We start from the raw sequence: 16,599 nt of genomic DNA on the forward strand, positions 1-16,599 counted from the left end.
TGCATTGGGTTTATGAGAATTGTCTTTAACTCGTCGGTTTAATGCGAGTGGCATTCTGAATCAAATCTATGCTCAGATTCTTGTTATTTTTTTACCACCCTTCAGGACTTCCGCTTTCTACTTTACTGGCCAGTAGAAATTTCTGATATTTTGCCCATTTTCATCCATCATCTACACCCAATGCTTGTTTGAAGCTTACTTCACTTTGGTGAGTGGATCTCTCTCCGTTTTATTAGTTGCATTATAACTCTTAACATATACAAGCTTCTTCTGGATTTTGAGAATTAGGGAAAAGGGTTTGTTTATGATGAGTGAAATTTTGAATTTCGACGGGTTTTGTGGTTTGTTTCTACGATTTTCTTATGCTTTGGTTCTTGGTTTCTGTAAATTTATTAGCATTTGTTTACTCAGAGTTGTAATGGAGTGTCGTCTTGTAGATGATGATATGCTCTAGCTTTCTCATCATTTTAAGTTTTGATCTTTTTTTTTTTCTGGTGAATATTTACCTTTTCAAGTGTTGAACGTGAAATTTGGACAAATGGGTTCATGGGCAATTTCTATCTTGATGTTGTTCATTATGTTTATTTTCCCTTAAGGTTGTGTTTGTATAAAAAGTGAATATGATGCCAATGTCATGTGTTTGAATCGATTATCTATGAATGGATTTTAATGTGTGCCGTTTAGTTGCTGAGACTGTGTGGAAAATGCCTTATGTTTCTCTGTTGTCTAAGAATATTAGCTGCATTGAACCAAATGCTTCCTTATTGCTTATTTTAATCTCTCATAGCAGCGAGAATATCACATAGGAAAAGAATTGCTTGTTTTTTCATTTCATTTTGTTTTATATTTGTCTCACATTTACATTGACCAATTTTTATAAGTGTATTTTTCTTGACTCTCTTGTATAAACTTGGAAGTAACTATGACAATTGGTTTTGCACTTAGAGAGGAATGGATGCTATTGATCTTGTACTTGGCGATGCGGTGGGCAACCAAAATGAGCTCCCAAACACTGGTGATGATGGTGCAATCATGGAGCTAAATAAAGCTTATGATATAATTGCACAAAATGAAGGGCCCGTCGAGATCACTAAAACAATTGAGCTGGCTGCTGATAATACAATTGTTGACAATTCAGCTGAGAAAAATGGAGAAGGATTGAACCTCCATGATGAATTTAATGGTTTGACCTTATCTAAGGTACAATTTTTAAATGACATGCCAGGTTACCTTTTTCCCTGCATTTGATATCCGTCTCACTGCTATTAGTGTCTTGCAGGAATCGATAGTTGAAGAGGAAAATAATACTATTAACGCCAAGAAAGGTCAAGTTAGGGGGTTGATTGAGAAGGGTACACAGCCTAAGAATATATCAAGTACGGTGAAGAAGAATAAAGATGGGAAAATTGGTTCAGTCACCTCAAAGCAGCCTCTTGCCATTGCAACTAACCGGAGGTTATCCAGTGACAGGCAGATCTCAGGAAGCATCAAAGGTGTTGATTCTGGCAGGGCGACAAAAGTGGTACCTGCATCTAGTCATGCTCATCTTTCCCAGGTAGTTAATACGAAATCTTTCTATACCATTTTGTGTTTAAGCTTAAATATCTGCTCCCTTTATGGCAATAATCATCATTCTGAGTCCATAAGATTAGATTTAAGGCATTGTTTCTCACAGTATACTCCATATTTGTTTTGGGCAGCAAGTCAAAATGCCATACACAGCATCACCTGCCTCAAATACAACAGTGAAAGTGGACATAAGGTATGGTTCTTGTCCATCATGACATATTAATAGGATGTCAAAGAAAATTTAGATTTGAAAGTGCTGATTTTATTTGATGACGTAACTGTCTTGTTACAACTTACGGAACTTATTCTGGTAGTTTTATGTTGAATTGCCGTGGGGAAGGGACAAGACATCTTAAGCCTCTAAAACAGGGGCCACCAGCTAAAGTTGAAGAAAGCTCACATTCCTCTTTGTGTGTTCACTGGGTGTTGATGTTTCTAACTTTCAAAATTTGTCTCATTCTCTTTGCAAATTGCTGAGCATTTTGTTTCTCTTTGAATACTTGACAGTAGCCCTGAATCAGGAGGTGATAAACCTCGAAGAGAGGGTGGCCTGCCTTCATATGGTTTCAGTTTTAAGTGTCATGAGAGAGCTGAGAAACGTAAAGAGGTTTGTTTGATTCTTATTTGCAAAATGATTATGACTTTATCTTTAATCTTCATTTGATAAACTTCAGATTTAGTAAAAATATTTACTTTTGTTTTGGAAGTTCTATGCGAAGCTTGAGGAAAAGATCCAAGCAATGGAAGAGGAGAAAACTACTATGCAGGCAAAATCCCAGGTGGTGCTCTTACAAATTTTACTGGTTGAATACTTGCTGACATTGATTCATCAGATAAGTATGTCTTGCAGATGACTTAACAGCCTTTTTTTTATAGGAGAATCAAGAGGCAGAGATTAAGATGCTTCGAAAGAGCTTAATGTTTAAAGCAACCCCTATGCCTAGCTTCTATCATGAGCCTCCACCCAAGGTGGAATTGAAGAAGGTAGTATGTTTTCTAATGGATAACACAGTTATAGTTTCTGTTTATTGGAATGATTCTTAGTTACAGGTCACATGACTGGGGCTTGCGGAGCAGGTACTCCTATTGAAGTTATGTGTGAAATAAAAATCTATTCTCTTTTGTTTGCTGGCTTGCTTATAAATACTACCTCTTTATTTTTACTGAATGAAGGACAATGATTACGTAGTAGTAATCATTTTCAGCTTCTTGCTTCTTCCCCTATCTCCCCATTCCCAATCAGGTTGTCATAAACAGAATAATGTATCCAGTGTGAGGAACATTTGTTACTGATTTATGCAGAAATAAATTGTATGGCAAAGCTTTGTGGAATGGCTCCACGTTTGCAAAATTTGTGCTCTTAATTATAGTAACCACTCTTTTTCTTGACTCAGCCTTTTCTGTCATGGAGTTATTTAATTTTTTATGTTAGTTCAAATTGCTTTGTTAGGGAAAGTAATGAATTTCTTTTGTTCTAACCGGAAAGCCTTGGCTCGTATATCTGATAGTGATGTGAACATATGTAATAAGATTTTTATTTTGATGGCAGATACCAACAACAAGAGCTAAATCTCCCAAGCTTGGCCGCTCAAAAGGATCACATAAAGACTCTGATGGAAACAGTAGCCATGGCTCTCAATCAGGTCGGTTAAGTCTTGATGAGAAAATCACTCGAAATCGGCTTGCCAAAGGATCATCCCCTCAACACTATAAAAAACCAGTCAGAAAGTCTCTTCCCAATCTTCCCTCTGAGAAGGCAACTTTGGTTGATAAAACAGAAGATTCTGCATCCATTGCTCCAAATTCAGAACTACACAATTTGAAGGCAGAAACAGAGCAAAGTCAGAGTGGCATAAATCAAGAGGCTGTAGGCAGCAGCCTGGACAAGCCAGAGAGTGAATCTGAAGCTGCAAAGCACTCAACAGAGTAGCAGTGAGTACAAGTGAAGATGAATTTGCCCAGCTCTTATCTGGGTCGATCTAGATTAAAACATGGAACTAGAATGAATGTGTTGTATTGGGTGGTATTGTTACGTTGTTCATAGTCCATGGGTGGTGCATGATGCTAGTTTGTGTGCAGATTATGGATTGCTCTAATGCTATGTATCAAACTTTCAACAATTTACATTTATATTGCTCAATAATAGCCTTTGCTTATTAAGAATAAAACTATGCGTACAAACAAATTTTACTAATTTATCTATACAAACCAAGATGGTAATTTATGATTGGGTAATGTCATTTTTTATTTTTTTTCTCACTTCAAAATTATTCGGATAGATATTACAAATTGTAATGAAATGAGTTACCTTCGAATTTTATTTTTACTCTTGACATTGCTAAAATGAGGCACATAAAATGCCATAAAAGAAACGATTGAAAGAAAGGTCTAGAAGAAAATTAATGGTGCAAGCATCCAAGTAGTGCATAAATTGAAACCAATTGTGAACACATCTGGTTCATAAGCTGCCTTCCATCTAGGAAACCATTCTACAATATTGAGCAGGAAGAAACAATAGCTATTGGACTTTTTATTTGCGGGCACTTCTCTAACACTAAAAGATGATTAGAAAAAAAAAAAAAAATCCTCCCTCACACATTGGCTTGTTAAATCCAAGAGATTTCTCCATGAGTTCCTTCAGTTGATGCTGAACCAACCTCAGACAATCAACACCATCTTCTGAGCAGCCAGAGCTTCAGCCTCAAGTGTTGGCTGCCACAATAATGTGGTTTCTGCCAGTAATGAAATGAGGTCACAATATAAGGGTCTATGTTTGAAGCTGGACGTCGATCCTCTAAGTAACCTAAACAAAACAATGGGCAGCACCGAGAAGTGGATCAGCTGTAGAGGTGATGATAATGGTTTAACAGTCGTACCCATAACTTACAAAAGCCACAATTGGAGACTCAGAAAATCACTGAGAAAATATATTCAAGTTGGATTTTGAGTTACTTTAGAGCAGAACATATGATAATGCCTCATCTGATGTTGCTGACAGGATCTACACTATTCATGTTAACAAATTTATTTTTCAAGGAAAAAAGTTTTAATAATAAGTTGTTAAACAATATGCTTTTCATTGAAGTTTGAACTTCAAAGAAGAATGAAAGCCAATATCCCCCTTTGCAGCATTATAAAATTTGCTTTCTCAAAAGAAAAAGAAATTGCCACACAAACTGTTGAGATATTGTGGTGATCAGTGTGTGGTAAAAGTTCAGAAAACATCCCCATTTCATTTACTACTAAAAATAAAGAATCATAGTGCTATTGAACATTGTACCTTTGCCTTGCTTCACAGTGTCATGCCCCACACGAATTGAGCAACCACGATTAGCCACTCCCTGGATGTTGAGAAGATACACATCATAAACAACTTGAGTGGATAACTTCTTTTATGTAATTTTTCTCTTGGACTTTGAAGGGGAAAAAAAATGGAAATGGATACAGTTATCTTCTGAGCATACCCAAGAAAAGTTGTCAAAGCTTGCTTTTTCATGCTTTCCTGTCAATCTTCTTTCATTTCCTTCACCATAGGCATTGATATGATCTTTATGGCGTGACAGATTCAAGATGGACTTCTTAATTGCTTCATAGCCTCCATCCTCCCTCAAAGACTTGGTACTGTCAGCCACGACAATTCAACTATTACGATTACTTCTAAAGTATTGGATTATATCATTGAATTCAACTAAGAGTTAATCTACAATATATATGACTTTTCAAATAACTGAAGTTGGTGTGGCATCCAGCACCATTCCAATCACCCTGTCAACAACAAGAAGAGGTGTGATCAATATTGAGAAACAGCAAGAACTGAAGTTGTGAAGATTATATTACCTCTATTGGTTTTGGATCGAGTAAGAGTACAACACCAGCTTGCTCAGCGATTCTCTGTCAAGACAGAGTAGAAACAGAATTATTCAGTATCAAAGCAACCAACTGAATAAGTTGATCGTAAGCGCATGATTAATCTTTATCTATTCAGTCTGTTTTGTACAGATTTCAACAGAGAATGGTATTTTGCTGTATGCTGTGCGCTATGTTCGTCTTGTATTTCAATGCCAATGATTTAAAGGAGTTTATAATTAAAAAAAAAAATTGTGAACACATGCTCTAAAGTTACTTAAACAAAAGTATCAAGAAATTGAGTTCAATTCTATACACAGAAGTCCTCTATAATGCGATTTTTAGAAAAAAACAAAGGAACTTTACTTCAATCAATTTCATTAGGAGTCAATAGAGACTTGAATTTACAAGAAACATATATTTTCCAAAAGTAGACATTTTTGATAGTAAGGTCACTCTCCAACTGAATAACTATTATGTGTTACTGAAAATAATGATGTGGAAGCGTTACCTCAAGAATGTGCCTTGAACACGAGACGTGATCTCCAGCCTCACTGCCCACACTCGGATCTACTTGATATTCCCACTGCAAAATAAGAGCGAATAAACAATTTACATGATTGTGATGATACTAAGATGAGTTGTAAACCTGGCCTGGCATAACCTCGCATTGGTGCCACTAATGTTAATACCAGCATATAAGCAAGCCTTTAAATGAGCATTGAGATGTCATGGCCAAGCAACTTATCAGCCCCGTCCCACAGTAATAAGGACCTTGAAAAACATATAAGAATCATGCACCAAATTATTATTTATCTTGAGCCTTTTGTAGATTTCTGTCTTAGCAATAATCTAAACAATATTTACCGATGGATGATTGTGAACCGATTCATTACCTGAGGTCCCAGATAGCCTCCAACAGGCCAACCCAAAGGCCAATTCACATCTGTTTGAAGTAAGGTGTACTCTTGCTCTATACCATACCTACCATAAAAGTTATAGGACATAGGGCAATTATATACAAATATTTTACAATTAATGATACATAACAAAGTGTTGCAATAAGGGCGGAGCCAATATTTGATCATGGCAATTGAAAAATGCATACCACGGTATTTCAGTCGCCACCTTTAGGTGACTAAAAATCTGAGCAGCCCTGTGGCGTTTATTTGTAGGGATGGGCTTGCCTGCTGGCACGTATGCATCGCAAATAACCTGACAAAACATACAATGTAACATCAAAAGGCATTTTATTTTATTTGTGTCAGTGACAGAAGCCAAAAAAATCTCAAAACGATTTTTTTTCTGTTTAGTTAGATTAATTGACCGATACCAAGATGTTGTTGCCTCCGCGGAAAGGGTCCTTGAAAATAGCCTGTGGACTGGATAAAAGATTCCATTAAAAATGTTCTTGTGATAATATATATAAATATGAAAACAGTTCCATCTCGCAAGATCTTACTGTATAATTACTTCAGTCTCTCCACCATGTGCTTGTCCAGTACTTGATCCATCATAATTCCATTTGGGAAGCTCAGATGGATGCGTCACAGGCTTTGAGATTGTCTGTAGACCAGAAATATCAATGATAAAAGGCGTGAGAAAGACTACTAGATGTTAAAGTAAATCTTGAGAAGCTTCATTCTTATCGGTGATTAACATCATATTACCCTCGACTTGCTGCGCAAATCTATCTCCGATCCTCCAATCCTGTATGAAAATGAGTTAGCATCACAAAGGATTATTATGCAAATGGCCAAAGAAAACGTTCAAAGAGTCTTTGGTATCACCTCATTAAGGATTTTCTACATATATTTGGCAAGAAGCTATACCAAATGTATTCAGCAATGATCTTTTCAGTGTATGGAGTGAGATCCAAATTTAGAAGATTCTCCACTCTTTTGATGGTGCTGTTCTCAGACTTCACAGAAAGCACTCCAAAATTTAGCAATACTTGTAGCTGCTGCTTTCTTGCTCTGTTTCAGCAACAGAGAACCCCACATTCTTGTTGTCATGGAACTCTCAAGGTTTGAGGTCTTTGGCACTCTCATCTGCCATTGTGTTGATGCTGCCAAAATCTGCGCCATTTCCACCCACTCCCTACAAAATTTAAACAATTATGCTTGACATCTTAAAGCTATAAAAACTAGATTATCAAAATTTTATTCATTTTAGTTGTCATTGAAGTGCAGAAAATCAACCAGAAATTTATCAATTTAATTCACAAAAACTTCATTTAAGTGATATGCAGTTCTCTATAGAACAAGACTAGTTACATACAAATTTTCCTTCTCTTATTTTACTTATTAAGAACGTAAGAAGCACAAGTTCACATGGACAAGAAACAGAGAAGAGCTCAGCCTTACACGAAACAAACAATGGCTGCAGACCCAAATGAGTTCAAGGTGTAATTTACTTATCATATCAACTCAACTCCACAGAACCAATCATAACAAATTTATGTCATTTACTAATTTCTTGGCAATATCACCATAAGCAAACAAATTTATTGTCTTATAGTGCAACCACTTTTGGCCTTTGATGATAAGAAGCTGCCAAAATGAAACTGATTTATTAGTTCAATACATTTGAAGAGATCAGGCCTTCCAGTTCTCGTTTTTGTAAAAAAATAGAACCTTTTTCAAACACAGGAGGATCTGACTACAGGTGGAAGGAAGTGTTGATATACACATAGCATTTCCAAACCAGCTGGCTATGCAGTTGATAAGTGGAAGGCCAGTTTACTCAGTTTCTTGTCATTATATCTTATCATACTTCAGCAGGCCTCGAGGGTGTAAAAAATACAGAGAGAATACAAACAGAACCGAGTTCGAACATTATTGGATATAAATTCAGTTTGAATAAAAAATAATTTGACTTGAGTTTATGGATCAAATCCATGTTTCATACTTGTGACTCAGATTTATAGCTCAAATTCTTGATTCATTAATAAAATAACATTGTTTGATTTAATAATAAGTAAAACAATATCGTTTTAATAATTATTTAATATAATTCAAATTAAATCATAAGCCAAATTCGTTGAATTGAGTTATTTATCCATCTTATGAAGCAAAATGAATTAAACTCTCTTTAATTTGAATTCGATTTGATTTTATAATGGACTAAATCTTTTTTATTTAAATTAGATTTACATTTAAACCAGGACAAACCCAATTGAACTATTTTTTACGTTTGAACCGATTTGGACCAGGTCTAAACCTATCTATGCTTTGTAGTTTCACATTAAAAGACAAGAGAAGAGCCCAAGTGACCCTTTTTCATCCAAACTTTGATGCCTGGATTTAAAGTTTGAAAATCTAATATCCTTTTTCTTTTAAATAAATTTTGTTTAATATTAATTATCAATAACCGGACTTTACAAACGGAGTGGAAATTTTTCGTGGTAAGTGGGAAATTGTTCTTTGGCCAAATTTTTTTTTATTAAATCTATTTCTTGGGGATGAAATTGTGTCCTACGTGGCAGGGTAGTCATGCCAGTGGGATTAAATTTTGATGGGCCCCCACAGCCTGCATAAATCCTCGACTTCACTGGACGCGCTTATTTAATCGAGCTTATACAAAATGCCTAAAACCTTTAACCAAAACGGTCAAAAAGCGCGCTTCCAAGTTCCAACTTTAGCACAAAAGTGAGTGTTTCGTCCTGCACTCTTTAACTCAAAGGCTGATGGAACGTAACGACCAAACGACGTCGTCTTTTATGTCTGTCCAAGGCGCCGGTGGAAAGTTCAGGAAACCGCCCTCACGGAAACCACCGTCTACACCCTACGCACGCCCGCAGCCACGGAGTCGTTGGCTGTCAAAGCTTGTTGATCCGGCTTATCGACTCATATCTGGTGGCGCCACCCGAGTGCTCCCCTTGCTCTTCTCTAAATCTTCTGAATGTTCACTTCCACCACCCAATGATCAACGACACGAAAAAGATCACGGTTCGTTAAATTCCTTGGGTATATTTATTTTTTAATGTGATTGATTAATTAGGGTTTTGATTGGGTTAAGGCCATTTAGTTCATTCATATCGATAATTACTGCTGAGAAGTTGGAAGTGATTAATATTGTCGGAATATGTTTGCGGTATGATCTTAATTGACTTATAATTGTTCTGAAACAGATAAAGTGGATCAAGAGGTGAAGGAAAATGTTGGAGGTGATGGTGAATTAAATGTATGGCTTCTACCATTTCTAATTTACTCTTTCTTCTTTTAACTTTTATTCACTAACCTAAATTTCAAGGTACGTTGTTACTGTACATGCTGTCTCATGATCTATTAAAATGCTTAGGCGTGAAGAACGTTCATAATTATTTTCAGTTTTACTTCTTTTGGTCCTCTTACATGCTTTGACTAATTCAAATACAAAGCTACAATTGCTTCTATGTTGCCTTGCTTGTGTATTTTGGGGAACCTTTGTTGGAGGTCATTCTTTATGATAATTCTCTTGATTATTGTGAAGGCAAATAAGTATTTATAGGATATTGCCAATGCTTCTATTTTGCCTCCATACTTATCTTTTCACGGTGTGGTTTAATTACTTACAGTATGAAAAAGCCAGATTAACTGGTGTATTGGATCCTACCAGCTCAACTGATGGATCAATGAATGGTTTTGACTATGATGGGTGCAAACAAGACAACAAAAATGAAGGAACAAATGGTAATCGGGTTTCTGAAATTGAGCAGCTAATAAAGGGGAGAACTTTCTCAAGGTATATGGTTATTGATGGTCTTGTCTGTTTTTCTTGGAGAGCAAATGCTAATTCTGCCTATTTTATCTCTAAATTATTTCCTAGATTATCAATGTAAGATGGATTTGAAAATTTTGGATTTAAAAAATTTAGATGGGTATGAAAGGGATTTATTTAATTAATGGATAAACTCAAAGAATAGTATGGTTGATGGTTATTGGAATTTTGCTATGATAATATCAGAATGATAACTTTGCTTTAAGTGAGAAGAGGAAATTGATTTTATGCCAAAGAACTACAGAGAAAGAGAGAGAAAACATTAGGCGGCCAGGCTTTTTTGACTCTATTTAATCAAAACCTAAGAAAATAGTTGGTTACATGGTTACTTATAGACTTATTTTATTTATGCACATTGGACTATTCTTTGAATCAAGAGAATTAGAAATCTTAATAGCCAACAATATTTAATCTAAGTCAACAAAATATAAAACCAGAAACTAGTCGATCTCTTTAGAGTTAACTAAGTGATCAAAATACCCTAATGTGTAGGGCTGGATTCGAGCCAAGCCGAGCCCGGCTCGCAGCCAGCTCGAGCTCGGCTTGGTTCATATATGGGCGGCTCGAGCTCGACTCGGCTCGAGTTCGGTTCGGCTCGGCTTAGCTCGTTTTTCGTTATCAAAACGACATCGTTTTTAATATAAATTGATCAAAACGATGTTGTTTTGTATAAAAAATTTTAAAAAAAAATCTACCAAGCCAGCTCGAGCTCGATCGAGCCGAGCCAAGCCAAGCCCGGCTCGTTTCGGGCTCGAGCTGGCTCGGCTCGAGTCCAGCCCTACTAATGTGTAACAATTTCAGAAAATTTCTGTCCCCTTGTTCAAAATATGTGAAACATCTGAATCATTACAATTTTGAATATTTTTGAAATTAGCAACAAAATCTTTTTCCTAGTATTGCATCCATCACTGTTTTCAGTAGCAGATTTGACTGAGGGATAAATGCCATATATTATGAAGAAAGTTTGTTTTAGTTATACTTCTCTTTTTGTTCATGTATATTGTGCATATATGTGCTGGTATGAAGTGTCAGTTGTTTTAAATTTAGAAACTGCTTTACTCTGCAGGGATCAATTCAATCATTTGATTGAGATACTACAGTCAAGGACTTTTGATATACCTGATGTTGAACCAGAAAATAAATATGTAAGCATGACTGTGAGAGATACTGAGAGGGCTATATCTGCCCTTGAAAGTCAAAGGAAGTCTGTCAATGAAAAGAAAGAAGATTTAAGTAAGGCTCTCAGGGCATCCTCAAGTACATTCCTGCAGTCATCTGTGAGTAAAAACAATTGTTGTTATCATTTTGGATCAATGAAATATGCATGGATAGCAAACTTTGTTTTGCTTGATTAATTGTGTCAATTTTCGAGTATTTTATCATGCATTGACTTTTGGAATTTTTATGATGAATTGTATAAATACTAGCAAAAACATCATATTTTCTGAGAGTGGTGTGTACAACCATGAATGACCATTTTTCTTGTAGTCTGCTTTAATAACAATTATGTTCTAGCATATTAATACTGAAATCCCTTGATCTACTAAAATGGACATAATTGGTCTAAACACATGATTATGAGATATTTTAACAGTGTGATTGGTAGATGTCAGCATAGGTGTTTGGTGTTGATATGGACTATCTTTGAAAAGGATACCTCCTAGGACTTGTATTTGTAGATGCATATCATGTGTGAGGAACATGTATTTCCATTCCCAAATGGTGTCTTTGAGAATACATGGATATTAAATAGTGCAAATTGAGAACTTTGCTTTCCCAAATTGTTTCCCAAAATTACCCTCATTCTGACACTTGATTTTGGTTTGAACAAAAAGGTTGCTGATTTTTTAATTATTTATCTATAGAAATTGCCAATGTATAAGGGTCAGTACAATTGCATACTTTATCTGTAACTTTCAATTCCTTGAAGTCATGATCTCCTATTGTTCTGAATTTTTCAGATGCAAGATGAAGTTGGTGCTTCACCAATTGATATTGCAAGAGCATACATGGGAACCCGAACATCTGAATTAGGCCTTAGTTCGAAGAGTATAGTATCAAAAGATGAAAGTGCATCACTGAATGGTGCTGAATTTGCATTAAAGCCATTTCTTCCTTCACCATCCCCTAAGCCATCCATGTGTTGGCCAGGAGCCATGTTACAGGATCAGCATGCTTATTTGACCCCTCGGAGTGAAAGAGGTAGATTTGGGCTTTGTAATTTTCCCCGAACCCCTTATTCCAGAACTATCTTTTCCAAGTCTAAGTCCAAGGTAAGTGGAAAAGGATTGTATTAACATTATTTACATCAAAATTATTTGTTGTGCCTGGGATGAATTCTTTTCTTCTTTACATCAACAGATGACTCAATTACAAGCTGATGGCAATAGAAACCTCAACATTTCATCCACTCCCTTGCAGCAGTCGCAAACTCCTATTTATAAGCAGGTATTTTCTTATAATAGAAGCTCTCCTGGGTTCCTATGTTTTCTGATGCTGATCTTGCTATAGTGTTTATTTATTTCTTTGTAATTTGGAAAAGTCGTGAAGGAACATATAATGAGATGAAGGCTCTAATCTGGTCCTCAAAACTCTGGTGAGGATTTATTGCTGTTTGGTCACAATGGACCATTTTGTTGTCAATTTATTGGACGTTTAAGTTTCACCAGAACAATATTGTCATGCAAGCTAAGTTATTATTAACCATACCAATATGCATACCCAAAAGAAATAAGACAACAGAATCACATACAGTGAGTGATTGTTTACCTGCTTATTTTAAGAATTAACTGGATTGCAGAACTGATTTATTTGGGGGTTTTTCAAATAGTTCTTGCATCACAAACTGAAACTTGTGTGAATGTGATGTGTACTCCGGAGATATAATAATACTGTAAAACATTAGGAATATGCATGTGGTTAGATAATCTATTTATGTGATTCTCTGCAAGTTATTAAATACAAGATATACTAGTTTATGCTTTTGGGAGGCAGAATATAAATCTATCTATAGCCTTAGTTTTCTGTCGCACTGATTATGAAAATATAATCTTATGATGGAATATTGATACATAATTCTTTGAATGCATTTTTTTAAGCCAAGGAGAGACACATTGGATGATGCCCGTGGATCAGTGGGACCCATTCGAAGGAAGCAGCATAAACTTGCAGAATCACCATCCAGAAGGTCTGTTAGTTTTCATTCCTCTATAATTGGCCGCTCACCTTTGGGTAATTCCAGTCTCTCGGAGAGCTTCTTTCCTGCGGTCAAAACAAATATGGAAATTGGAAGCTCTTCCCTATTCCAGTCTGCCGAAAATAAGCCATCGAGCTCAGAAGTGGTTGTCCCACCTGTTCATTCACACTCCACTCAGACGGCTCGGAAAATACTGGAGCACCTGGAGAGAAACCTACCCACTCCTAAGGATAAGTCTGTTGAGTTACAGCTTGCCACTTCTTGGGAAAAAGCCCAGTCTTCAAATGTTAGCTCTGCCAAGCCAATTGAGCACAATAATTTACTGCATTTAGGAGGTCTTAACTCTCTTAAGAGCATTGGTCAAATTGGCAACAAAAATTCTGCTCAGAATGAAGCCAAAGGGAATAATTTCTTTAAGGTTCCTCAGGAGAAAGCTAGCCAATCCATGGATGCTCTGGAGAAAACCACTTCAACCTCAGACATTAAGGTTAACAACATTTTTATGATACAAGCTGGCAATGCAGGCCCTTCTCAGGATCTTGGGAATACAGGAGATTTTCAAAGCAAGAGCAGACATGAGGTATTTTTCTTCCAATTTTTATCTCTTATGTGAACACAAATGCTCCACCTAAATTGTTTTGCATTGTTGTTCTATGAGTATTGAAATGAACTTGTTCTACATTGGCTTATGAAGCTTTTTTAAATTGAAACCTCAATTTTGTCTATGATTTCAAAATTGTCATATTAGCTTCCCTGGGCCAGAGTTATAAATTTTATTTTATGATAAAAGGAATAATTGATGGAAGTGGTGGATGTAAAAGAGATGTATTTTTGAGACTATTTAACCAGAAATTCATATTTTGTGAGAACTTTTGGGGGCGAAGGGAATGATGTTATTCTGCTGGCTTGCCTCTCCATCCCCTGGTGGTTGGTGTGTAATCTGACAGATGAAGAAAGGTTTTTGTAGGTTTTTCAGGGAGTGCCAATGAGACCACAGCAGAAGAACATTCTATTAGGTTATCAAATTTATAACTCAACTGCCTTCCGGCATATTGAGGAGCTGTTTTGGTGTATAAGAGAACCTGTTCTGAAACCATAGGTTTTCTTGCATTCCCTTAAGTTGACTCATACTGAGAAGTTCCATAGCATTTCATTGGTATTTAAAATGTTGTCTTTGCCAGTAAATCGCAAAACTACACATAAGGTTTGTTGATTAAACATTCATTCTTTCCGTCCTATACATACCAAAAGAATGGGGATTAGTAGAGGAAAGGAAAAATGAGCACATTTGCTGCCCACACTTGCACATTCACTGTCAAACGAGGGTTTTTGTTGTCATCTTCACGGTAATTTGGGTCTCTGATTTCATAATGAAAATGATTTTGGTAACTGCAATTCTTTGGTGGTTGTATACTTCTATAAATGACACTTATATAGTGGTTTCTTGATGCTGTTGCTTTTTTCTTTATAGACTATGTTTTTTCTTTTATTATTTAAAGCATCAAATCTCATTGAAATTTGCTTGGGATGACTGATTTGAACTAACACATTACCTTTTATGTATGACTTTTCCATTATACTAGTTGACAAAGCAACAGACTTTTGTTCAGATTGATTATTTGATTAAGTATTTTCTTTTCTGTAGTGATTACTGGTTTGTGGATTTACTTGAAACAAGTGTAACTAATCAAATTATTGTGCAGAATGACTTAACTATTACTTCAAGTGCATTGGATGGTGAGGTACCAAATTCGCAGACGAAGCCTTCATCTCATTCAGTGGGGACTAAACCAGTTTTATCTTCCATTTCTGTTAGCAAGCCTCCCCAGAGATGGGCATTTTCTTCTGATAACACCATTGGGTTTACCTTTCCTGTTTCTGCATCTACTGGCGTGTTCTCTGAACCTCCAACGCCATCTGTCATGCCATCGTTTCCAACCGGTGGCATCCAGCAGCCAAACAAGGAACCTGCAGTTCCTACATACAGTTTCGGATTGAATAAATCTTCTCCTCCCCTTGTTTTTGCTTTCCCTTCTACAAGCAATGCTGTTGCCCACGATGAAGCTTCAGATCTTAAGTTCAATTTCGGATCAGAAGAGACAAGGATTTCTTTCAGCTCAGTGGGGAAAGATGCCATCTGCTATTAGTAGTAGTCGTGACATTTTTTTTCCCTTTGTTTTCCATAGAGATAATTTGTTAAGCTTTGTTCCTAAGATTTATGAAAAATTTTATTGACAAAGTCTGCCTTCTTGTTGGGTGAGAAAGTAATAGAAATAATAATTTAAGTAAAGAATAAAACTACCGACAAACAAACTTATTAACTTATTTATATAAATAAAGATAATAATATATGAATAAGTGATGTGTTTTATATTTTTCTTGTTTTAAAATTATTTAATTAAATATTATTACATCAAATTATATAGATATAAATAAGGAATAAAATTTATTTATATATATAATATTATTTGATCATTTAAATGTAGAACTTTCCATCTTATAAGAATATTTTCTCCATATTTAAATGAATATATCTATAAATTCTTTCAAAATTTGTTGACTATCTATACATAAAAACCACTATTAATATTTCTATAAAATATTAGTATAACTCTATTCAAAGTTAAAAATGGGAATAAAAACCTTTTTCTTATTTATTTGTGAAGAATGGCAAAAGTGTGTTGGTTGGTGGTTTAAGCCCAAAGTTTTCAGAGGACTATGATGTTATAAGAGTAGGCCATTATATGAAAAGGAGAGGAAGAAGTTAGGTTAGAAGAAGTGATGGTGGTCCAAGGAAAAAGAATGTGAATGACTGGTGCTTTGAGTAAGATGCGAGGCATAATTTCTGTTCAGAGAATCATAAATTAGAGAATTTTTATGGAAGCATTATTGAAGGGGGAACATGATACCACAGGAATCACATGTTGCTTCCATTTTCATTGCCAGAACTTATCCCCTTAAACCAGGTACTCACTGTCACTGAGTCCCTGACCCTACCTTTCAAAGACAAAAACAAAAAAAACAACAAAGTGGGTCAGTCTAAACAAAGAATGCCAAGGGTGTAGGAAAACCTTGCAAGGGAAACAACATTCCTTTGACTAATTGGTGTTGGAATGGAGAGAGAAAGAGAACAGGAATGTGTAAGGAGAGAGGGGAGTAAGGGTGTGCATTAATTGGTTTAATTATAAAATCTAGATCGATTTATTATAAAATTACAGTTTGATTTA

At 35.8% G+C, this 16,599-nt stretch overlaps 2 protein-coding genes and 1 pseudogene across 5 annotated transcripts; 2 read left to right on the forward strand and 1 right to left on the reverse strand.

The window, feature by feature from the left end:
• The first annotated feature begins 2 nt into the window (after positions 1–2).
• On the forward strand, positions 3–3,737 carry LOC123195080 (protein WVD2-like 6). Of its 4 annotated transcripts, none has more exons than XM_044608671.1 (9): positions 3–208; positions 946–1,200; positions 1,280–1,555; positions 1,701–1,762; positions 1,884–1,979; positions 2,077–2,176; positions 2,277–2,348; positions 2,446–2,553; positions 3,119–3,737. In XM_044608671.1, the coding sequence occupies exons 2-9, from the start codon at positions 952–954 to the stop codon at positions 3,497–3,499; spliced, it is 1,344 nt and encodes a 447-aa protein (XP_044464606.1). In that variant the 5' UTR covers positions 3–208; positions 946–951; the 3' UTR covers positions 3,500–3,737. The 4 variants fall into 4 exon arrangements, with proteins under 4 accessions (XP_044464606.1, XP_044464607.1, XP_044464609.1 ...); XM_044608672.1 differs by having other exon boundaries at positions 2,080–2,176; XM_044608674.1 differs by lacking the exon at positions 1,884–1,979 and having other exon boundaries at positions 5–208; positions 2,080–2,176.
• Positions 3,738–3,972: 235 nt separating this feature from the next.
• Positions 3,973–7,802, reverse strand: LOC123194419 (annotated as a pseudogene).
• A 1,177-nt stretch (positions 7,803–8,979) lies between these two features.
• LOC123194880 (nuclear pore complex protein NUP1) lies at positions 8,980–15,611 on the forward strand. Its single transcript, XM_044608364.1, has 8 exons — positions 8,980–9,365; positions 9,548–9,600; positions 9,974–10,140; positions 11,243–11,453; positions 12,138–12,449; positions 12,538–12,624; positions 13,275–13,952; positions 15,076–15,611. The coding sequence occupies exons 1-8, from the start codon at positions 9,104–9,106 to the stop codon at positions 15,517–15,519; spliced, it is 2,214 nt and encodes a 737-aa protein (XP_044464299.1). The 5' UTR covers positions 8,980–9,103; the 3' UTR covers positions 15,520–15,611.
• Positions 15,612–16,599: the final 988 nt, after the last annotated feature.

The sequence above is a fragment of the Mangifera indica genome, chromosome 13 (assembly GCF_011075055.1).
Source record: "Mangifera indica cultivar Alphonso chromosome 13, CATAS_Mindica_2.1, whole genome shotgun sequence".
Taxonomy (NCBI): domain Eukaryota; kingdom Viridiplantae; phylum Streptophyta; class Magnoliopsida; order Sapindales; family Anacardiaceae; genus Mangifera; species Mangifera indica.

Bases quoted from the DNA above. Each gene is read 5' to 3' on its own strand.
- LOC123195080 (XM_044608671.1), top strand. From the start codon at position 952: ATGGATGCTATTGATCTTGTACTTGGCGATGCGGTGGGCAACCAAAAT. The intron at 1,201-1,279 runs GTACAATTTTTA...AGTGTCTTGCAG, and splicing joins ATGGTTTGACCTTATCTAAG to GAATCGATAGTTGAAGAGGA. The intron at 1,763-1,883 runs GTATGGTTCTTG...TTATTCTGGTAG, and splicing joins ACAGTGAAAGTGGACATAAG to TTTTATGTTGAATTGCCGTG.
- LOC123194880 (XM_044608364.1), top strand. From the start codon at position 9,104: ATGGAACGTAACGACCAAACGACGTCGTCTTTTATGTCTGTCCAAGGC. The intron at 12,450-12,537 runs GTAAGTGGAAAA...TTACATCAACAG, and splicing joins TTTCCAAGTCTAAGTCCAAG to ATGACTCAATTACAAGCTGA. The intron at 13,953-15,075 runs GTATTTTTCTTC...ATTATTGTGCAG, and splicing joins AAAGCAAGAGCAGACATGAG to AATGACTTAACTATTACTTC.